At 47.4% G+C, this 24,466-nt stretch overlaps 1 protein-coding gene across 1 annotated transcript in view; it reads left to right on the top strand.

Moving 5' to 3' along the window:
* The window catches only part of LOC119174111 (monocarboxylate transporter 10), a 206,336-nt gene that overhangs the window by 50,419 nt on the left and 131,451 nt on the right, over nt 1–24,466 (top strand). The window contains exons 3-4 of the mRNA XM_037424918.2: nt 1,729–1,877; nt 6,356–6,568. Coding sequence (XP_037280815.1) covers nt 1,729–1,877; nt 6,356–6,568 — 362 coding nt within the window. The remainder of the gene's footprint in view (nt 1–1,728; nt 1,878–6,355; nt 6,569–24,466) is intronic.

Here is a 24,466-nt window from a genome sequence, read left to right as displayed (position 1 = left end):
TTGTTTCAATACGAAACAATATTTATAACTTTAGCGGCGCATTCATTAAGCACTAAAGAGCACTTTCGTAGGCAGTTCAAGAAGGACATTTTTTTTTGTTTTCATGACACGCAATATCAACGGTATCCACCCAGCGGTGCCAGACAGCACGTATGAAATAGTTTTCATTTATTTTAGTGTTCACGTAACTCTGCATCTGTAAGACTGTAAAACTAAAAAACAAAAGCTTCTGCTAGTACTTCGAGAGTTCCCAGCTGTCAAAATTGCGTTGTTACGAAACTGCGAAGCCGTCACCTCGATGGCGAAACCGAAAGTGCTTTTTAAAGGTAGTGGTAACAAAGATAAGTTGAATACGTTTACAAATTACGATACTGTATTAAGGGCTACAATCACCTCGGTTTCGATTGCATCAAGCCAAAATATTCAAATTTCGTGTCAGTACACTTTAGATGGCTTACGTTCGTATTTACTGTCAAATAACGGTAAAATGTCACAGCTTTGCCGCAAAGGCGAAACAATTAACGCGATAGCAACAAATTGGAAGGTAACGCACAGAATGTCAAGCAGATCTAAACATTCCCCGTGATTCTGACGCACAAATGACGCACGAAACGTACTCACAAGTACAGATGAACGCGAAAAAGCATTTCAGTTATTACTTCACTTTGTCTGAAGAGCGCACCACTTTGCAAACTGAGACTGTGCAACGATTGCAGTGAACTTTGTGCGCCTAGTAACTACAACGGAATCGTCCAAGTCCAGCCAAGTCGTACGATCCTCCCAACCGCGAGATATGGGCGCGTGATTGAGCGTCGTCCCTTTATTCTCCGCGGCGCGAAGTACGCGTGGGTTGAGAACAATTTTGCGACAGGTGCTCATTAAGCCATCTTGCTTGCAATGCTGAAAACACGATAGTTTCTGTCAAGATGCCAGCTAGCAGCAATAAATGATAGATACCCTGCCTTTTGAACGTTCAGGGAAGCGCTCCTAGGGGGCTCAGTAGTTGACGCTTCACGCTCACGACGCAGAGGTCCCACGTTCGATTCCGCGCGCCGGAGACCATTTTTAGATTATTTTTATTTCTTGCGTTTACATGCAGTGAGTGATGGTGGCGTCGACGCCGGGGGCAAAACCCAGCAGAGAGTGTCCGTATAACTGCTACCGCAACATTACCAGATGGAACAGTGTGAGCCCGCAACTGTTACGGCCTTGTCGGAAGCATGGCCGATACTCGCCCATTTTATTTAATTATTTACAATACCGCTCACTCCGAAGTAAGAGTCGTAGCAGAGTGGCATCGACACTAGTACGTATAGCGAAGAAGCCTTCAGAAAGAGTTGGAAGAAGGAAACAGAAGCCGGACTCTCCTTAAGAGAGGGAGCAGTACTGTAATGAAAACAGTAGTTGTGTATATCGCGTTAAGTGGATGAATAGTAAAGTAAAAAGCAATGTTTTATATGTAAGAATGGATGCCCGAGTCTAGGCCAGTGCCATCGATGTGAACTTTACTGCGTTCTTAACGCGTGTCACTTCTGTAACGCGTTTTCAATTTCATTTTGACTTGGCACCAAGGTGGCATGTTGTTTTGATGGTAAGTTGTTGCTATATGCAGTGTGGAGCGAGCAATCTGTCGTTACTTGGCGGTGATGCGCATCAATTGTGTTCATTTGAAAAGCATTCCTTGATCTTTGTTTAGTGCTGAATGCGCTTTTCTTTTTTCTATCGTAGCACTAGTGGGTTCACTATGCGTTGGCTCGACGTTCGCCCTGTCGCCAGTGGCGAGTCTTCTGGCCGACAAGTTTGGAGCTCGGATAACCGTGATCTGCGGTGGCCTCATTGGATCCATAGGGCTCCTACTAAGCTCTTGGGCATACAAGGCAAGTATGTGACATGTACAGATTGCGGAACTGTACAGTGCAGCACACGCTTGAAGGCTACGTTGTGGTTGGTTCAGCTTGAATAGCTTGCAATCTTTTTTTCTTCTTGAACTACCATTTCATGCTGTGTTATACATTCGGCAAATTTTAGTTCTGAATTCAGTGCCGCGTCGCGTCTCCTTACGTTTTTGTCTATATTTTCATGCTATTTTATATACAAAGGAAACGGTTTTCAGAAAGCGGTTAGGGTCTAAGACGTCACTTACGAGACGCAAATAGTTACACAAGTGAATAGTCTTCAAGCCCATAAAGAAGTGTATTGTAGTACCACCGACAGTACTGAATAAACGAAAAAGCAGGTACACGTATACTCCCATACCGTTGGATGTATTCATATACGGCTGTCTAAGAACGAGGTATTCTTAGTTAGCATATAAAATTTCTATAGCAAAAGTTGTGGGAATCATGCGCCGCCAAGAAAAAAAAGCACATGTTCACTCCTACTCGAAGCTGAAGGTAAGCCGGTCGGTAGCGAAGATCGCCTGCTGGCAGCACGTAAATGCAAAATTTTAGCTTCTGGCGTCTTCTCCAATAATTAACAAGCTTGAGCATTTCTCTCAGTGAGAGGCTCCAATGAGAACAAAGAGAGAGAGAGAGAGAACAGGAAGGCAGGCAAATTATTCTGATGCTAGTATTCGGTATTCTACCCTGTAATGGGATTTTCATTGTAACGTATAGAGTTAAACATCATTGTGAGGAACGGGATAAGTATCTTCAACTAGTTTAATAATCATCGCCATCATGCATAACAAAAATTAACAATGAGCCATTCTCAGGTCCTTTTAATGTTGACCTTTACAACCAAAACGTGATGCATCCACGAAGAAATCTATCTGGTATCCATTTCCGCAAGTGAAACGGCTTATCACTTCATTCGCGAATGACCTGCAAAGCTTCTAAATCTGGTAGAAGTAGAGCTGTTCTTTGAAAGAGCTATCTTGGTGTATGCGACAACAACGGTTCTGGTTCCTTGTTGCAGTTGCCACTTTTGAGAGGAGCCACAAAGTAAGATGTGACCGGCAGGTGCCACATTTTGTGCCATTCACTCGCGCACTTGCCTTCGCAAGCACAGCAACCCTTTATTGATGCAACATCAACCAGTTCAAAGCTGTTCACTTCGGAAGAGCTCCAAGTGCTTTGCTTAACGTAAATTGGAGGTGGCAGCCTTAGATATCGGATAAAACGCCGAGAATTTGCTGGGTATCCCAAGGACATAACCCCGAGACGTGAGCACGTCATACTACCATGCCGTCATGACGTTCTATATGGGCTAAATTTGTGACGGTTCGATGACGTCGTCACATATTATGGTCGCTAGAACAAGGGTTTCTGAATTACGGAGGTTCTACTATATATGAGGTGCAGAAAAGTTCCACTGTATCTGGTCTCAGAGGCAGTGTACAAAAAAGGTAGACTGCAGAAGGCTTTCGACAGGGTCAAAAGATCGCAATAGACTGCAAACATGAAAAATTACTCTAGTTTTCACCTTTGAGTCAGCTTAGACAGGTGTATAAGCTTGTGGATCTTTCTGCCCGCACTGCTGACTCATCTCCCTATATCACGTATTCATTGTTTTAGGAGAGAAACAGTAAGCTTGTACTTAAAGACTACCGTGATGACACAAAAATTAAAAAAAAGAAGGCAAACACTCGGCCCGACAGCCCGCTACCATTCCGGGGATCATAAAGATAATTTATTTACATACAACGACATCACAAAATAATATTATTTGAGGCGTAGACCATTCCCACTGCCACACGTAAAGTTGAACAGTGCTCAGGCAGTCACGCTACGCTTACTGCGAATCGGAACTTACCCCCTGCGAATTTTCACAATAAAGTTCACCCTGACAGTCAAATTTCAGACGAGTGTGACGCGTGGGATGGCATCTTTCGGATCAGACAGATGCTGGCGGGCTGTCCCGTGACTCTCGCCGACCCCGAAGAACAATGGCTTTACTTGCAGATAATGGTACAGAGTGCGTTTTATCAAGATAAGCTACGGACAATCCAAAAGGTCCCCGATGACGCGATAAGGCTCGGCTTGGCGGCCCCGACGTGGACGCGGCACACCTCCGTTTGTAAAAACCGGGATTCAAGACACTAACAAAGCTTTGTGAATGATATTCGCCATGCGAATAATGCCAGGAGCGGCGAAAGTGCGAGTGAGAGATCATTATTTGGAAATATTTAATACATTATCAATAAAGAGAAAACACTTATTCAGGGATCTGTTGTAAAAAAATGGAAGTACGAAGGATGAGAATTAGTGGATAAGCGTGTAGTGTTAACGTATAGCGCCAAATTATTCGCTAGTCGTGACAACATTCCTATATGTAACTGCAGAAAACGTTCTCTTCACGATAATTTTACGGGCGAAGCTTCTTATAAGAGCACCAGTTCGTCCCTCGTAGCCATTGTAGTAGTGTGTAACAAGTATAACATTTTGACCTCCAAGGTGGTGCCGGTGATAGATTTCTTCTGTGCGTTGTTGAACAATAAAAGATAGTGCTCAATGTACATGCCAATGGCTGCTAAGTAGGAATGAGAGACAGGAGAATTTGGCTTTTAGTTAACGTGCATGCTGCGAATTTTTAGTTGTTCAACAACGCACAGAATACAAGAAAGGGTTGCTACGTTACACTCCCTGGGCGTAACCTTTTAGGTTTTAAAAGGTTTAGTGAGCGTTGGGGCGCAGTGCCATGAATACAGTGAACTAGTATATACCATGAACTCGAAGTGTTTAAAGGTGGGAAGTAGACACGAAGAGCAAGCCGTAAGAAAGTGTGCGTGTGCCTCCTCTGGACGAAAGCAGGGATGGACGCACAGATAAACGTGCGGGCGCACGAACAGACGCACACACGGACGGGTGGATGGACACACGGGCGGCCACACAGACGCACGCATGGATTGACGGAAGCAAGAACTGATGGAGGGACGGGTGCTTCGCCCCACTATCCATCATTCACTCCGTGGATATGCTGCCATTTTTTTTACAATTGGGAGAGAAGCAACTCCCGGGACACTACCGAAATGTAAAACATTTTGTTTCCATAAGAGCCAAATTTAGTGTAACGTGAAGGACTTTTTTTGGCCACTTTTGAAATTACTAACATGCGAGAATGCTCCACATCTGTCCTGGTCATCACATTTATTGCTAATCCCAAAAAAGTTCCTGCAACTCTCCCTCCTTCTTGCAGTCGTTTTCAGGAGAACGCAGAAAGAGATAAAGAGCTCTAATTAAGACCTCCCACATAAATGTGTCCACTCTCTCTGTTTAAAGTTTCCGTCCTAACTGATCATCATCAGAAGCTACTTTCCTAACGTACAATTTTATGACATGTTGACTAGCAGTGCATGAAAAACGTTATGTAAAAAATGGGGACACTGAAAAATAATTAATGATACTGACGTTCTTTTTTCAATAACCTATACTGGTAACGCGTATTTACGATGCATGCATTTGGAAGTTCTCTTGCTACTTGGCCAACGTGTTTGTCTACGAAGTTTTTGCGAAGTTAATATACTGCAGCAGTATGTTTAGCCGGCAAAAAATTTTCAATAGAAGAAGGAGGAATAATAAAGTCTATTCAACAACGTAGGTAACACAATCTACGGTATCCCATATCTCAGTCTTTAATGAAAATATTTTGGCGAATTCTACGCCAAGGTGACAACAACCCAACGCTATATCTACCCTAACTGAGTTGCGCGAAAAAAAAGTCAAGTACAAAAGAAAGACACCTAGACACTTTTTGTACTTAAACTTTTTTCGCACAACTCAGTTGAGTTAGCAACTCGCCCAGCAGTTCATGCTTCGCTGTATCTACCACACGGAAAAACTACGTAATTGCCGAAGCCGAGGCTAAACCTCTGCTCAACTTTACATGCAAAAAATTTAAATGCACTCACCATCGAAAAAAGTTTTGCTTCCAGCGAAGGTGCTTCAAAAGCTGCGAAGTACAAAAGAATAAGCCCCCTAGTACTTCTTAAGCCTACCGAATCATTTGTGTTATGAAGCTTGAAACTGTTATTACTTCGGTGCTAACAACTGAAACGGCTCTATTCTTTACTCAAGCATTTCCTTTTCCATCCCTAGTACAAGGTAACCAATTGCGGTCGACCTTCATTGACCTCCCTGCATTTATTTTACCACTGTCCTCTTCTCCTATTTAGAGAATTCTTACTGATTACATTTGTGAGCATAAAATGGCTAGCATTTTCTTGCACGAACAATGGCTTCACTTACGATGAACTGATCTGTTAGAACATCGTTTAAAGTCCGCATCAAGTGAAGCTTCTCATCGGAATACAGTATATACTAGGAAGGAAATGCACCTATTCCCCCTTGTGTCTGCGCCGCTCACGTGACCATTGTTCTGTGTGGAACACTGTGTGAAAGATAACTTTTCTATACAGGTACCATACTTGTGGATCACATACGGTGGCCTGCTGGGAGTAGGATCTACGATGGCGTACGCGCCCTCTCTTGCTGTACTGGCACACTACTTCAACCGCAGGTTGGGCCTCGCGAATGGAATTGCCACCGCCGGAAGCTCTGTGTTCACAGCTCTTCTTCCAATTCCACTCGCGGCCATGATGGATGCGATTGGACTTCAGAACACGTTTAGGGTAAACGAATATATGCATTATCACGCTGCCTTGAAAACGAATATGGGGGAACGTGCATGGTGTCTAGTAACTTGTGAAGCGTACAGGCCTGGTTTTGTGAGTAAGATGCCTAGTATGATATAAAAAACATAAAAAAAGCATGGCACTGTCATAGTCGGGGGTCGCCCACAAAACCAGAAGCAGCCAGGCCTCACAGACAAGTAGTGCATATGACCCTGAGCGGATAATATTGCTTATTTAGGCGACTAGTGGTAGCGTGCTGGTTGGAGCGCCTCGACACTCGCTTTATATTACCGTGGATGTCTCCACACTTTCCGTTCGACGAAACGATCGAGTTCAGAACACTACAATCAACAAGTTGTCCTCTCTTCACTCCCATTAGTGGAAGGTCACAAGCCGCGTTAGTCCCCACCTAAAAAAAGAGAGAAGTGGTGCACCGAGCTCGTCCGTAGGCGATGAGTTGAAGAACACAGCACACGATACGGCACCACACTGACCGATGACAGGTTCGAAGAGTCGCACATCTCTAAAAAGTGACCCTGCAGTCTTTCCTCGATAGCTTCGACGGATCAGCTGACTGCAACCTCTGGGCTGTGTCACTAAGCCATAAAGGCACCGTATAGTGTGGAAAAAGTGCCTGATGAGGTATTTCAGGCGCTCGACTAATTTTCTGGTGCATCTCGTAGAACATGCAACTAAACCGTGCAGAAATTTCCACCTCTTCCGAGCAGTATTGAGTGCAGACAGTTCACTCCTAGGAAATGAGAACATCAAACGTGGCCGGGTGTGTGCAAGGTGCTTGACGAGGGGCACTGAGAACTTTGATAAATGGTTCAAAGTACCAGCTTAGTATGTCTAAGAGCTAAGCAAGCAACATTGCGAGTTACTAAGGAGTTATTAACAATGTATAACCAAAAAGAAAAGGCGACGAAACATTACCACCTCTCATGCACTCTCCTTTGTCCCTACTTAGTATTATCCCTATTGAAAAAAAAACGTCCACCATAGGAACGGTGTATTCCACTATCCACCATTTTCGTGGATTAGGGGGAGGAGATTGTTAGTGGCACATGATGTATGGAGGCGTATGGTGGAGGGGATGGCGGATGGCGCGCTCCAGCCGGCAATGCTGGAGCGTAAGCAGCGTCAGGACCACCGTGACGAGCTGCCACTAAGGAAATAATAAAAATAGTTGTATAAAAAATGTAGAAAGCAACCGTAAAAAAGAAAAAGGTACGACAGCGCTGAATTGAACCTGCCATCTCTGGATCCTCAACTGAACCCACTAACCATTGTGCCACGCCGAATTCTTTGTTTTGTTGCCTTGCATGTCAAGACTGTTCACATTTCACATATTTACATATTGCCACCAGCACGTAGTGGGTCGACAGCAAGAGCGGCTCTCAATCTCGGGGAAAAAGAAGATCGCGTGTCTTCTTCTCTGCTCGAGAGCCAGCCACGACTGACGCATCATCTTAGAGCTAGCTACCCGGTCGTTCAATAAATCCCCTCAGTACTTGTGACTCATCGTGACAAACTGGTGGAAGGTGCTGGGTGGTCTCACGGATGCTGCAGACCCCCCCAGGAAGCCGTAATACGAGTCCAGTGCCAGTCAATACTCCCGTGCATCAGACCAGCCGCCGAATCAGGGGATTGCCTCCAGAAGTCAACGATACTGCTTCCATCACGTCAACAAACATGACCAGCACTTCGGTACAAACCTTGCCAACCGGCACGGGAAGCACGTCATCGAACCGCTATACGTTGGAAAGCCCACGGGCACCGACGACGTTCCATGGTACGGAGCACGAAGACGTTGAGGACTGGTGGGCGGACTTCGAGTGCGTAGCCAACTTGAATCAGTGGGACGACGCGGCGAAACTGGGTCGTGTCTACTTCTATCTCGAAGACGGGGCTCGCACGTGGTATCAAAATCGAGAGGAGCAGCTGACGACATGGCCCGAATTCTTTCGTAGACTTCTGCAGACATATGCCAGCGCTGACCGCCAAGAAAGAGCTGAACGAGCTATTCTTGCCCGCGTCCAGTCGCCGAACGAAACTGTGACCGCGTACGTCGAAGACATGACGCGTCTCTTCAGACGGGCAGATTCAAGAATGACGGAGGACAAGAAGTTGCGTCACTTGATGCGCGGTGTCAAGGACCAGCTTTTTCGCCGGCCTCGTGCGAAGCCCTCCGAAGACGGTCGCGGAGTTCTTGTCTGAAGCCGTGACAATGGAAAAAATGCTGCAGCAGCGATCAAACCTCTACGACAGGCGATTCAGTGGCATGTCCACTGCTGACATTTTCGCCACCGCTGAGACCAGCAATGACTCCTTACGTGAACTCATCCGTAATATCGTACGTGAAGAGTTGCAAAAGGCTGGTGTAACACCTCATCCTACGGTTAGCTCTATTGCAACTGTGATCAAGGATGAGCTGCACCAGGCCCTCCGGGACACTTTGCCTCCTGATACAGCTGCGTCAGCTCCTGCTGAATACCACCGTGGGACAACAACCTACGCGGAAGCCTTGAAGCGCCCTGCTGCATTGCCGCCATTGTTCGTTCATCCTGTCCCTGCAGTTTCACTCGAGTCAGCGCAGCACATACCATACTACGAAGGCACGTACACGCCACGGCCCCTGCCCTTTGTCCGTGGTGCTTCTGTCGCCCATCGTTCGGTGCAACCGGTCCAGTACATCGACGATCGCAACTCGTCTCCTCGGAAGCCTGATGTCTGGCGCACACCCGATCATCGGCCTCTATGCTTTCACTGCGGAGAAGCTGATCACTTGTACCGCAAGTGCCCTTATCGCCGTCTTGGGCTTCGCGGCTTCTCTGCGTACGCGCCGCCACCCCGTTACGGTCAGAGACCACGCGACATCCAAAACTACCTCTCCCAGCAGCATGCACCACCGTCTGCCGGGCGCCAGTCGCGCTCGCCATCACCGAGGCGATTCTCATCAACGCCCCAGCGGTATTCTACCGCACGATCTCCCAGCCCCCGCCGGGAGAACTAGCCGAAGCGACCTCTGGGGGCGGGGTCGCTGAACGTCGAAGCGCTGAAGACCTCCTATTGACGCAGAACCGTACAGAAACTGGTCCGACATCACCTGCTGCTGCAAAGGATAGCCGGCTTTCACTCGACATACCAGTAACAATTGATGGTTGTGTAGTTAATGCGTTAGTGGACAACGGCGCAGACTATTCCATACTGAGCGGGAAACTCACAACGCAGCTGAAGAAAGTAATCACGCCGTGGCATAACTCGCAGATTCGGACAGCTGGTGGCCATGTCGTTACTCCACTGGGCGCCTGCACAACTAGAGTACAGATTCAAGGGTACACATTCGTAGCAAGCTGCCTTGTTCTACGTGAATGCTCCCGTGACGTCATTCTGGGAGTTGATTTTCTACAGGAAAATGGAGCTATCATTGATCTGCAAGAGCGCCGCGTCACGTTCTCAGCCCAGCGAGCAATCAACGTGCAGGATGACGACATGCGTGTCGACGTACTCCGTATTTCTGAACAGAGCGTGACGCTTTCTCCCCGAGCCAGTGTTCTAGTCGACGTAACATGCTGTCGTTTGAGCGATGGCGATGTGGTGGCCGAGACAAATTTAGAACACCTCCTGCAGCAAGGCATATGTGTCGCGAGAAGTGTAATACACGTTCGTGACGGCCGATCTGAATTGCTCGTTACCAACTTTAGCAACGAGCATCGACACCTTTTCCGTGGCACTTCGATAGCGTTTGCCCACGAAGTAGCAAACGTAACCAACTGTCTCACGTCAGAAATAGTGAATAACGCAGACACATCAATGAGCAACATTGACATCAATCCTGATCTGTCCACCGATAACCAGACTGCGCTGCAAGCGCTCTTGTTCGAGTACAGGTCTTGCTTCGCAAGTTGCTCAAAGATCCGCCAGACGTCCATCACGCAACACAGGATCATCACGTACGAGGACGCACGCCCAATACACCAGCACCCCTACCGCGTGTCGGCTAAAGAACGTGAAGCGATACGTACGCAAGTTCGCGAGATGCTTGACGATGGCGTTATCGAACATCGAACCATCCAACAGCCCGTGGTCATCTCCAGTCGTGCTTGTCAAAAAGAAGGACGGGTCACTACGCGTCTGCGTCGATTACCGAAAGCTTAACAACGTGACCAAAAAGGATGTGTACCCGCTACCACGTATCGACGATTCGCTAGATAGACTTCGTCGTGCCCATTATTTCACTTCTCTCGATCTCAAAAGCGGGTACTGGCAAATCGAGGTAGATCAGCGAGACCGCGAAAAGACAGCCTTCGTGACTCCAGACGGTCTATACCAATTTCGAGTACTCCCTTTCGGCTTGTGTTCAGCGCCGGCAACTTTCCAGCGAATGATGGACACTGTCCTCACAGGGCTGAAGTGGCAGACTTGTCTTGTCTACCTTGATGATGTGGTGGTCTTCTCTACCACGTTCGAGCAGCACCTTCACCGCCTGTGCAGCGTGCTGGAAGCTATCCGATCGGCGGACCTCACACTAAAACCACAGAAGTGCCACTTCGGCTATAAAGAACTAAAATTTCTTGGACATGTAGTTAGCGCCGAAGGAATCCGTCCCGATCCGGACAAGCTTGCCGCTGTTGCCGAATTACCAGCTCCTGTCGATAAGAAAGCCGTCCGGCGCTTCCTTGGTTTGTGCGCCTACTATCGCCGATTCATTCATGGCTTTTCACAGATAGCAGAACCTCTGACTCGTCTCACAAGGGACGACACGCCGTTTGTCTGGGAAAACGAGCAACAAGCAGCTTTTGATGAGCTGCGACAGCGCATGCAATCAGCGCCCGTTCTCGCTCATTTCGACGATGATGCTGACACGGAGGTCCATACCGACGCTAGTAACATTGGGCTCGGTGCAGTGCTCGTTCAGCGTCAAGAGGACATCGAAAGAGTGATAGCCTACGCCAGCCGCTCTCTATCCCGTGCCGAGGCGAATTATTCCACTACGGAGAAAGAGTGCCTCGCAGTCGTGTGGGCAATCACCAAGTTCCGCCCGTACCTTTATGGTCGTCCCTTCAAGATAGTGACGGACCACCACGCCCTCTGCTGGTTAGCAAGCCTGCGCGACCCTTCAGGACGGCTAGCACGGTGGAGCTTGCGGCTGCAGGAATTTGACGTCACCATCGTCCATAAGTCCGGCCGTAAGCATGAAGACGCTGACACACTGTCACGCGCACCCCTTCTTGTCGTCAGTCAGGAAGCAGAGGAAGACGAAGGCTTCCTGGGCGCCATTAGCTCATCAGACTTGAGTAAACGGCAGCGGGATGACGCAGAGATTCGTCCGATCATCGATCATTTAGAGGGCCAGGACACAATCATACCACGTCATTTATTCCGCTCGTTGCCATCGTTCTGCCTTCGAGATGGTGTGCTGTACAAGAAGAACGCTCGTTCGAACAACCGTGCCTGCCTCCTGGTGGTTCCTCGAGACATGCGAGACGACGTCCTCTTCGCTTGCCATGACGAACCCACATCCGGTCATCTGGGCTACTCACGGACACTTGCCAGAGTGAGTGAGAGATACTATTGGCCAGGACTTTCGGCAAGCGTCAAGAAGTACGTCAAGAGCTGTCGGGAATGTCAGCGCCGAAAGCAACCATCTGTTAAACCAGCTGGTTTGCTTCAGCCCATTGAAGCACCTTGCACGCCATTCGACTAAGTCGGCATGGACATTCTCGGGCCATTTCCCCTGTCTGCGGACAGCAACAAATGGGTGATCGTCGCGACCGACTATTTGACACGCTACGCTGAAACCCAAGCGATCCCACGAGCCACGGCTTCTGAGGTAGCACAATTTTTCATGCGCCACATCGTGTTACGACACGGTGTTCCTTCCAGTGTAATAACGGACAGAGGGACGGCATTCACGGCGCAGCTTACGGACGAAGTTTTCAAACTGAGCAACACCAGACACCGAAGGACAACTGCGTACCACCCGCAAACCAACGGACTTACCGAGCGACTGAATAAGACCATCGCAGACATGATCTCAATGTACATCGACGTACAGCACAAAACATGGGACCGGATCTTACCTTACGTGACCTTCGCGTATAATACCGCCGTGCAACAGACCACGCGATTCACGCCATTTCGGCTTCTCTACGGCCGCGAAGTGCAGACCATGCTAGACTCCATGCTACCGTGTCAAGAAGAAGACGAGTTGGCAACTGACGCCGAAGAATTCGCAGAGCGTGCTGAGGAAGCCCGGCAGCTCGCGCGACTGCACATCGGCCAGCAACAGCAGGCAGACGCACGACGCTATAATACCCGCCACAGAGAAGTGTTTTACAGCCCCGGAGATCAAGTTTGGGTGTGGACGCCCGTCCGCCGCCGTGGCCTTAGTGAAAAGTTGCTGAGCCGGTACTTTGGCCCATATAAAGTGTTACGCCGCGTCAGTGACGTAAACTACGAAGTGGTTCCGGACTCAACACCCCATGCACGGAGTAGGACACTGCTGAGGCCGGACGTCGTTGATGTGTTGCGCATGAAACCATTTATTGCGCGTTGCTCGTAACTTTTCCTTTACCGTCCAGCATCCTTTGTGTTTTTTTGTTTATTTGTGTGAACTTGCTTTCTCGTTCATTGACGTTTCTTATTTTGGCATGCTCTTCAATCTTTACTTTCACTTTATCCGAATTCCCAATTTCTTTTTCACGTGCCTATGTTGTAGCATCGCGGTGATGCTATGTGCTTTTCTTTCCTCCTTTTGGGACTTGTTTTTTTTTTCGGAAGGGGGGATAATGCCACCAGCACGTAGTGGGTCGACAGCAAGAGCGGCTCTCAATCTCGGGGAAAAAGAAGATCGCGTGTCTTCTTCTCTGCTCGAGAGCCAGCCATGACTGACGCATCGTCTTAGAGCTAGCTACGTGGTCGTTCAATAAATCCCCCCAGTACTTGTGACTCATCGTGACAATATTAGTCAAATTACAAGTGCGTCAAAAAATACACCCACAAAACTTATTAGGGTACCATCAGCTCTTAGCTGACTATTGATCAATACTTGGGCATTCATAACAATGGCTCAATGCGCACATTCCAGCCTGGTACATCCTCTTGGCCCTTCAGCACTTCAAGAAAATGACACACAGATTCGCAAAAATATTAGCGCACAGACAGCACTTCCACATCCACGTTTGCAGAGGCACAACGGGTTTTCCATATACTGTGAAAGCCCAGAAGCATGATTAGATCATAAGGTACGCCTGCCTCGTTTTTAACCGAAAGAGAACGCATACCGCGTACACTTGACGGTAACATTTTTTAAGGTTCTCTGCAATATGTCTCAAAAAAGACCCCGTTCGAGCAATCTATAAGCACGTGTTCAATTGTTTTCGGCTCACTACACAAGTGGCAATGTGTGCTCCATGGGACGAATGTTCCCCTATCCTGCAAGCACGCACGTTTTAACTGGTAAGGTACCAGTATGTAGTTTAAAGGAAAACGTTGTGACCCCTGGCACTACAAGCATTCTTTTAACACGTCTTAGAACATCATGTCTTGGGTCTGAACAATATAGCTGATGGTACAAGGGTACAGGCAGTACCACATTAACAAGGTCTTCATACAATTTATTACGTGATACTTGAGCCAGATACTCTAACGAAAATCTCTCTGATAAAAAATAAAAAGACGAAACAACTTCTTTTAGATACCTAGTATTGTTTCTTGCACATTTGATGTCATTACGAGCAATCCCGGCAGCACTCTTGATAACCTTAGTTGTATAACAGTTCTCAAAAAAGGGTCACCTACGTCACGCAGAAAAAGGAAACAATTGACAAGTTGTCTTATCTACAAATCATTAATACGAGCCCACCATCTCGAACTTTTCTGAAGAGGCTTGATCTTTCCCAGACAGAGCTTCAAATGAAAACTGCAAATACTCTGTTTATTTTATGTACACTTATTCTAATGCAGTGCGAAACCTGCATTACGTACCACAGCTTGGGATTGTGGCCCGTGCGAATATCGAAATACCCCAAGTTTTCCAGTTTTCTACATCATTACGCATCGCCTGTGTTTCTTTTTCGCAATACGGTTCACTGTCATGATAGAACTCCAGCTGCACTCCAAAATACTTCACTGGTGTTTCCTGCCAATTAATGTTTAGAAATATTCTTGGTGACATCCCTGCGCCACGCCGACAAAGGTTAATTTGGTGTTAAAAAGTAGTGATCTTAGAAGCTCACTGTTTAACTTTCATTCTGTTTGTCATTTACTCGAGACGGACGCGATCTTAATCTGCTACTAAAATTTGCACATATGATAAACACGAACAATTGCTGCCTGTAACGATTGCCACTGCGATAATGGCACCAGCGCTCCTGTTTTGGTTACAGTTTACAACCACAAGAAAAAAAAAATCAGTGGACTGAGGAGCAGGCAGAGTTTATTGGTGGTCACTTCCAAGTTTAACCGCAGGTCGCAGGTTCGAATCCTGGCTGTGGCGGCTGCATTTCTGATGGAGGTGGAAATGTTGTGGGCCCGTGTGCTCAGATTTGGGTGCGCCTTCAAGAACCCCAGGTGGTCGAAATTTCCGGAGCCCTCCTCTGCGGCATCTTTCATAATCAGATGGTGGTTTTGGGACGTTAAGCCCCACATATCAATCAATTACTTCCAAGTTTAATATACGTTTCTCGCTACTTCCAAAGGACCATATCTGTTTATGTTTTATGATGCTTCTATGCTCATGTGATACGTACGCCCACACAACTGATTGTGATGTTTTTCGCGCAACGGAGGGCGCAGCCTTGCCAGCACACTGGTATTGCTCTGTCGTATGGAACAACTAAATAATGGCTTGGCCAGAAAGAGAGCAATGCGCCAGAAATATTATTCTATCATATTAGTTCAGTAAGCATACGAATTGATGAGTCTGTGTCCTCAATTAAGAGCCAGTGAAGTGCCGGCGAGTGCGAGTGGCGGCTGTCGGTGAGAGGAGGCGTACATGTAGTGGAAGTGCTGCAAGCACGTCGCATTGATGTTTGTAGCTTCTTGCGCGGACACCGTACACAATAGAAAAGACTTCATTTAGGTCAAATTATGCCACCGCTGTGCTGCATTGTCATTATTACTCGTCAAAATTGTGTATTCTGAAAGGCAGAAGCGCCGATAACACTTGTACGGGCTTGGTCTGTAGGACTAACCTTGGTGGAAATCATGGTGGTGGAACAGGAAGCTTGCCCCACCACGGTGATCTAGTGGCTAAGATACTCGGTTGCTGACCCACAGGTTGCGGGATCGAATCCCGGCTTCGGCGGCTGCATTTACGATGGAGGCACAAATGTTGTAGGCCCCTGTGCTCAGATTTGGGTGCACGTTAAAGAAACCCAGATGGTCGAAATTTCCGGAGTCATCCACTACGGCGTCTCTCAGTATCATATAGTGGTTTTGGGACGTGAAACCCCACAAATCGATCAGAACAGAAGGGTGAAAGTCAAGTTCGCTGGGGCTCGTCTCGACGCATCTCTAAAGTGAAGGTTTATGCATATTCGCACGAACTTTCTCAACTTAATAGTACGGCTCAAGCAATAGAGTGCGCAAGAATTGCCAGAGTTGCGTTTATAGCGTGGCGAGATCAAGTGACCACTGTGTTCTGCTCTAATATTGAAAGGAGCAATCGCGAACTGGAGCTCATTTATTTCTCGGAAACTGCGCGTCGATGTAAAACATTTATTGTCACTCTTCACGGTGACACCTCTACCCTTCTAAACATCACAACAAAGAAACACATCGCGGGTGTCAAACTCATGTAAGTACGTGCGCGAAATGTAAACATATTCACGGCCGCATATTCTACGCTCCACAAAAATTGAAGCGCTGTTGACACCACAAGAATAAAAAAGTAAACGTGCTAGAAAGTGAATTGAGCAGCGTTGGTTTCTTTTGACCGTAAACACAAATCTCTGCGCATTCAAGAATGAAACACTCCAAATAGGTGATTTCGCATACTGTAATGTGCTTTTTCATCATGACACCATCTTCCACCAAGCTTCCGTCACGCCACCGTCATCCACCTTGCTCACCAAGCCTTCCACCAAACACGTTTTGCCTCGCCACCATCAGCCGGTATTTTCCACCGTCACCACCATCTGCCACCATTTTTCCACTCTCGCCGCCATCAGCCATTACGCCCACTACAGTTTCCACCATATACACTTATATTTCCACCATATCCACCAACAATTCCAGCATCCACCAACCCAGGCTTTTTAATAGGGATGCTGCTGCAGTTACATTTAGTACGTGATGGTGAGCCTAATGAACGGCTAGAGGACCGCAGTAACATGTATGCTCACAGCAACTATATGTGATTCCTTTAGCACACTTGACGCCAACTATGCTATGCAGTAGGCGTAGAAAGAAGGAAAAGGTGGGAGACAAAGTACCTTGTTCCGACTTATAATTATACAAATTGAACGTGTACAGAGGGGATGAGAAGAAACTTGAACGGCTCAGCATCGACAAAATCAACTGGTTCACAATTCTTTTTAAGTAGTTGCATGCTCCATAATAACTGAAAGCCACTAGAGCTACCCACAATACAATAACAACCATTGAACCTTTTTATAACTACCAAGATGAGAGCGTGATAGAAGCAGTGTTCAGAGATGTTTGTTTTTGTTACAATCCCACCTCGTCAGTTTCTGAATTTGTACACAGAAATGGAAAGTAAATAGGCACTTTTAGCTGACCGTTTTTGTGCCTCGTTCCACGCTCCCCTAAAACGCGCAGCGTTACCGGAGCGCAACGCGCGTTTTCGGTTTCAGCTAAGCGTCGTTCGGTCAACGCAATCGCGACGCCACCGGTGAATGAAAGTTGGTTTAAAGGAAAATAAAAAAACAGTTCTTTGCTCGCCGTAAGATAGCAAATTTTGTTTTACAAAGTGTGAACACATTTACTGTTTGACGCATAAGCATTCTTTAATTTTTTTGTCACCTTCACTTGTAGCTGTTCTACAATAGAAGCCTTCAAGGCAGCACAAACGCGTTTCAAACGCCTCGCCTTTAGGCAGCGCGTTTCGCCACGCTTCCCAGTGACCAGTCAAATTGAACTTTTCTGAATAGGTGAAAGAGTGATTGCTGTTGAAAACTAAATTTTTACTACTGTTACATAAAATCACTTACCGAAGAAGGATCGTGAGACGCTTCTTCATGGTCAGAAGTGTCAGCTCTGGATCGTTTTGTGGAAATCCCCCCCCCCCCCGAGCGGATTATCCGAAGAGTTGGCTGCGACGAATTCTCGGAGGAGACAGAGATCGTTGTGTGTGCTGAAGTGTCGTCGGTACTTACGCGTTTGCCTAACAACTACTGCGTTTTCCGTGTAGCGTGGACTCGCGGCACAACAGGCTGCCATTTTGGTCGTTCCTCTTCGCGTAACGTGATCCTTCACTTACTACGATAGTAGGCTCACACGCTCAGCGTCTGACCGTCTAGCACATGCGCAGTGGCACAACCGCCGACTGCCTGACCAGAGTGGGAGACCAAATACGGTCAGCTGAAAGAGCCTAATAATTAGGACGTTCTCCTATCCCTGTTTCTCAAATGACGTTCTTGTAGATGGCACTCAGCCGGCGGCGTTCCTTTGCCAAGGAGACGCATTGCTTAGTTCCCAAGGACACATGCTTGGCGTCAGACGTTCGGCGCCACCGGGTCCTCTAGCCTACCTGTAGGTCACTCTACCACGGCACATCCAGAACTGGAAGTAAGGCAGCAAGGCTAGAGTCCGAGAAAATTGGTACAAGGCGCTGAAAGAACAAACAATCAAAAAGACGACCTACAATTACTTAGAGACGTGGTGTCAAACACGGCCATATAGCTCGCCATAATTACACTATACGGAACTCTGGCGCTAGGGTCTGTGGGAGCTACAACGCATGACGCTTCAGTCAGCTTGAGAATGATGGGTGGTACACCGATTTGTCTAAACATCGTTTTCTTTTGGCTCCGCTTGGCTTCGCGAGCCCTGCAGCCACTTTGCCGCCAGATGAAAAAACAGCAAATGTTCCGCCGTTACACTTCAGCACCTTAACCTGATAAGCTCACCAACGCAACACTGTTATCAAAGTTCCCCAATCTTTTATCTATTCATAAATGTGTACCGAATGTTATATTTGATCTATTATAACATCAAAACAAATGCGAATGCGCAAAAATAAAAGAAGCCTCAAGTGCATTCCAGATTCCAAGCACGAACATTAGGCAAATCTATGTACTACAGATCCTTCCCATGATCGCCAAGTGGTCGCTATGTCAGAGTTCCCTCTACACTATTTTAGAAAACACTATGAGAGCAACGGCTGGACCAGTCGTCGTTTGTGCCACTTATTTTCTTTGTCGACCGTGTTTTTGATTGCCTTCTTTTTTCAGCAGAATGGTAACGTAAGCAGGTTTGCGCTCTTTTATGGGGCAGGGGAAGAGGAAGGATGAGTCACGTGCGAACTGGCGAGTGCCGAAGTAAGGGCGCCTGACCTTCGTTCGGTCCTATGTGTGTAGCATACTACACGACTTCTATGTACCCTGGCGCACAGCTTGAGCCACGGGAGAGAAGATCACAAAAAAGCTCACGTCAAGGAGGAGGAAAAGTTACCAAACGTGGTTTCAGTTTTTTAGCGCATCCTAATATGTGATATATATATATACAGCGAAGGCATGAGGGTAGAACATCAGCCCTGCAGGCAAGAATTCCGTGGTTTTAATCCCAAAGCTAGTTGATGAACTAGCTCTGAAATGCAAAGTACAGAATCCGGTTTTTGTTCAAAATAGGTACTTGCTCTAACCAAGAAACCAGACTTTCGCATTAACGCACTAAACAATATTCTGATTACTACCATTAGGGGAGTGCAGTGGAAGTCTTGGGCATGGTCATTACACAGGACACTGGCAAGCTATCTCAGGAGACGAAAAACTCATTAAGAAATGTCAGAGGATGAAATACTCAAATGCAGCAGACAAACTAGAGCTGGCAGAGTTTTTAAATTCTTCAATAGGCGTAAAGTAGCCGACATACCAGGGCACAGCCTGGAGAGAATTGAACCTGCTCTAAAGAACGCAAGTAGCCTCAAAGATGTGAAGACAAAACTGTGCTTTGGCCGAATTTACATATAGGTGTTAAAGCACAAAAGGGGCAGTGTGACTAATAACATGGAAAGGATTGCCAAGGTGGCAGAAGAACTTCACAGAGTTCTTTAAGACAGCTTAAAAGATCGAATTGATAGCATGAGAAGCAGTAATAGCCCACAAAAATGGAGTATCCAGCCATTATCGACATGGAAGTAAGGAATGCCCTAGAGAGAATGCAAAGAGACTAATCTGCAGGTGAGGATTAGACGTCGAAGGACCGGCTGAAAAATAGTGGAGACATCGCGTTAGGAAAACTAGCCACTCTGTATGCAAAGTGTCTCGGGACGGGAATGACACCAGAATTTTGGAAAAATACCAACATCACCCTTAAGATGCCATCTCAAGGAAGGATGCCAACATCCCCCAAAAGGGAAGTCTAGGACTCGAAAAACCTACTGTTCGTTGTATATACACTATTAAAAAATAATAACATATAGACTTCAGACAAAACTCGAGTTCACTCAAGCAAAAAATCAAGCATTATTTCGTACAGGCTACTCAACAATAGTGTTTATACGTACTCTTAAGCAGGAGATAAGAAATACGCGGGATACAAGTAATCCCTAAGTTAAACATCTATCGATGCCAGGCTGGTAGGAAGCTGAGCGTATGTCATAGGGCTGAGCCCTATAGGATTGAAAGGGTCATGTCTTCAGCATACAGGGTGTGTTTGAGATCGGGAATACGGTCCGACTTTTCAGGTAGCGTGCGGAGGTAAAGGTTAAATCCGAAAGGTGACAATACCGCACCCTGAGGAGTTCAGTGAGGGCAAATCTCGTACGTGGGAGACCGGGGGCCACCTGTGATGATTTAGGCCATTCGAGCCATGAGAAACGCGCGATTGTAGTTGTAGGTGCGGGTGCCGGGATAGAGTGCTTAGAGTTCGGCAAGTATAGCCGAGTGAAAGACGTTGTGAAACGCTTTGTGAAGGTCGAGGCTAAAGAGAGCTTTAGTGTCTAAAAATTTGGTTGGTCGTGGAGGTCATGGTCAAGTTGCAAGAAGACATCTTTCGCCGAATGGGGGGGATGGAAGCCAAGCATGGGGTGGGGAAAGAGATAGTGAGCATCCGTGTATATTTGCAGGTGAACGAGAATGACGTGTTCGAGAAGCTTGCTGACGCATCAAGTGAGTGAAATGGGCCATAGATTTTCGATTTTGAATTTCTTTCCAGGCTTCGGGATAAAAGCCACGTGAGCGTGTTCCTATGATTGGAGTAGGTTGGTAGAGCGCAAGGACTTGTTCACGCCAGAAGCGAGGGTAGTGATCGAAGGAGCGTCGAGTTTCGCAGGAGCTTGTTTGTGATGCGATCTAGATCGGGCGCCGACATGGTTTGAAACCGCTGTAATACCGCGTAGACCCCTGCTTCCGTGATGGTATTGCCGAGTTCTCGGTTGGGGGCCCTAGTGTAGGGTGCGAGAGTGGGATAGTGTACGCCAGGAGTCAGAAGGTAGGAGTACTTCGCAGCCACACCTCCCATCAGCGATGGAGGGTCACCGGTGTAGGTCCGAACCACTCGTTGCAAGTGCTGCCCAACGAACGACTTGGCTCAAGCAGAGTCGAAGATGTGGCGAAGGAGATGCCAAGATTGTTTTGCAGCCCAACTGACTAGAGAGCTCTGAGCAGAGCAGTTGGCACTGCTAGCGTGCACACACTGTGGTGTGTTGCTCAATAGCATGGTCGAGGAGTGCGATGTGGCGGCATAAGCGACAGTTGTGACGTTGCTTCTACCAACTGTTGGTGAGACCCATGCGAGCGGTCATCAGTGGGCAAGGTGGGAGTCGGTTGCGGGATGGTACTTCGTGGAGGGGGTTGAGGCGGTGACCGCCCCAACATACGCTAGCAGCTGGTTCGTCCTAGTCAAAGTGTTCTCGATGTTTGAGGCAGTGGAGTGCAGCCGGCGTTCTCAGAACGCGTCTCAATCTGTGTGACAGGCTGTGTGTGAGCGCGGCTTGAAGAGAAAGGTGTTCACTTGAATCGCGAGAATATAGTGGCCACTGCCACTGAAACGATGTGTGTTGGACCAGCGCGCGTTGCGCACGCTACGGCATGAGCTAAGGTCCGGGGTTGTGTCGTACCGTACACTGTTGCCGATGCGGGTTCGCTTCTGGAGATCGCTAAGCAGAGAAAAATTCTGGTCTTGAGCGAGCTGCCATAGCCTTCTTTCAGACTGTAGGTCTAATGGTTACCCCAATTCAGATGCCTGACTTTGAAACCACCGAGAATAAGAGAGGAGGATTTGGCTTCTCTTGCTGCAGTGGCACGAATTACGTCGAGAAGCGACGCATATTCATCGCTGCTGACCCACAGGTCGCAGGATCAAATTCCGGCTTTGGTGGCTGCATTTTCGATGGAGGCGACAATGCTGTAGACTCGTGGGCTCAGATTTGGGCGCACGTTATGGAACCCCAGATGGTCAAAATTTTCGGGGTCCTCCACTACGGCGTCTCTCATAATCATATGGTGGTTTTGGAACGGTAAACCTTACATATCACACATCAAATCACACATCATCGGTGGCACGAAGGGGTTGTACAAATTGAGAATAAAAAGTGAGGGCTGCTCATGTCGGTGAGCTAGCTGATCGACATGAGCAGCCGTGGAAAAGCCACTGCTTATCGATGAAATTAATGATGATGAGTGGGGCGAAGCGTCCATCTGTGCGTCCGTGCATTCCTCCGTGCGTTCACTCGTCCCTCCGTGAATACGTTCATGCGCCATGCGTTCATCTATGCTTCCGTTCATGCTTCCGTTCGTTCATCCGTGCATTGGTCCATACCTCCCTCCATCTGTCCGTTTTTACGTGCGCACGTCCGTCCGTGCGCGCGTCCGTGTTTTCGTCTGTGTGTCCATGCATCCGTCCATCCATTTGTCTATCCTATTTCACACACTTCTATTGGACTAATGTCATCTATTGGACTAATGTCATCTATTGGACTAATGTCATGAGACAAGAATAGTGATGACGCATCGTTATCTATTATATTGTTCGGGAGACACTGTCGGTAACGCCTGACGCGGGATAAGCTTATACTATAAGGCGCTTGATCCCTAAAACGTAGAGTAGTGCAGAGAAGATTAGATTGGCTTGATTGATAACGAGTTTCTGCCGGATGATGATGGGAGCGACGGGATAGACAGAGGATTATGAACGACTTGATCGTGGGCAATGTAACCTGAGGGGGAAACGTTCGCACGGCTTTTCTGTAGTACGATGATATCAGGGGAAGCCGAGGCGTATATTTGTTGAAGGTGGAGAAACAGGCGCTTAAGCTTGTGACAAAACTACGGAACTTCCACTGCCAACTGTTGACGACGAATCTGTCAGCCATTTTTTGACAACGGATGGCGTTCCATTGGCCGATGATGGCGAGGATCAGGCTACAGAAGTAATAACGGTGCGGGCATGGATTGGTGGCTCGACTCGGATGCTTTCAAACACGGTAGCGTGTAGCAACGTGTATAGAAGCTGTCAAGTTCGAAAACACCGCGGTTTTTCATGGCGCCGCCACAATCTTTGGCTCGAAGTGGCGCTGTTGTCGCTACAGGAATCAGCCAGTTTAGCAATGTGCGCCCGATCGAGGATGCGCATGAAGGTGTGCCTTTGGCTGCGGTTCCACTTTGATCGCATGTTTCAGTGTGCACACGAAACACGTTTTGCATGCTGTTATGTTCTATGTAGCGTGCATGTTTGTTCATCTACAATGTCGACATTTGTGCCTGTTAGCGGCTATAGCAGTATAACAAGAGCCCGAGACACTCAAGGGCTTCACGTGATGCGGCTCTCCGTGCTGCGTGGGAACACGCTCATCTCTACCTTTACAAAAGGCTCTCAGATATTGCGAGTTTTCGATGTAGATTTTCACGCCGAAGATACTTTGAAAGCCTACAGTCGCGTTGGCATATGGTTATTATGTCAAATACGCTCATGGTAATGCAGTAGAGTCTTGTTCAGGAAAGCGCCTATGTTGTTCCGAAGCTTCCGTAATACTTTTGCAGCAACAAAAAAAATTATAGATTGACAGGAGATGGTCGAACATAAAAGTCACCATGCGGGCCAGAAAAATGCGGATATGGCAAGTGGTGCACTCACTTTTATTGACATTGAAAGTGTTCGTTTGCGTCTGTGAACTGGCGCAGCATTGACAGCGCCGATAAAAACGAGCTTTTTGTAGCATTTTGTACAATAAAGACGCAAGAGGGCGCACTAGTCATTGAAAAATGTGCCATCGTTCATGAAGATATGTAACTGCGTGTCAGTGTGCATGTGCGCATTGCAAAAACTTGTAACAGTGACACTAGTACCATGCTTTCCCACCTGACAGAATTGCTGGCGCGCATTGACGCACTGAATGTGTGCTTCAAGGTGCGAAAGAGTATGTGCAGGGTCGCTAGCTTATGAAGATGATTTTATCAATAAGTATTATCTAGGGTTTCACAAAACAAAACAACAAATCATTATTAAGGGCGCCATGGTGATGGGCTCCTAAAATTCCGACCATGAAGTGTTGCTTAACGTGCACTGACGTCGCACAGTACATGGTCCTTTACCATTTTGTCTTCTAGAAATGCGACCACCACGGCCGAAATCGAACCTGTGACCGAATGGCCATATTGCATAGACGTCTAAATCTGACGCTATCATCGCACTTTTACACCTCACAGAACTGCTCGCACGCGTTGAGTCACTCATTATGCCCCATGCACAGGCTATGAGAGAAAC

Source organism: Rhipicephalus microplus, chromosome 5, assembly GCF_043290135.1.
Source record: "Rhipicephalus microplus isolate Deutch F79 chromosome 5, USDA_Rmic, whole genome shotgun sequence".
Taxonomy (NCBI): domain Eukaryota; kingdom Metazoa; phylum Arthropoda; class Arachnida; order Ixodida; family Ixodidae; genus Rhipicephalus; species Rhipicephalus microplus.
This window is presented reverse-complemented; position numbering and strand designations above follow the sequence as displayed.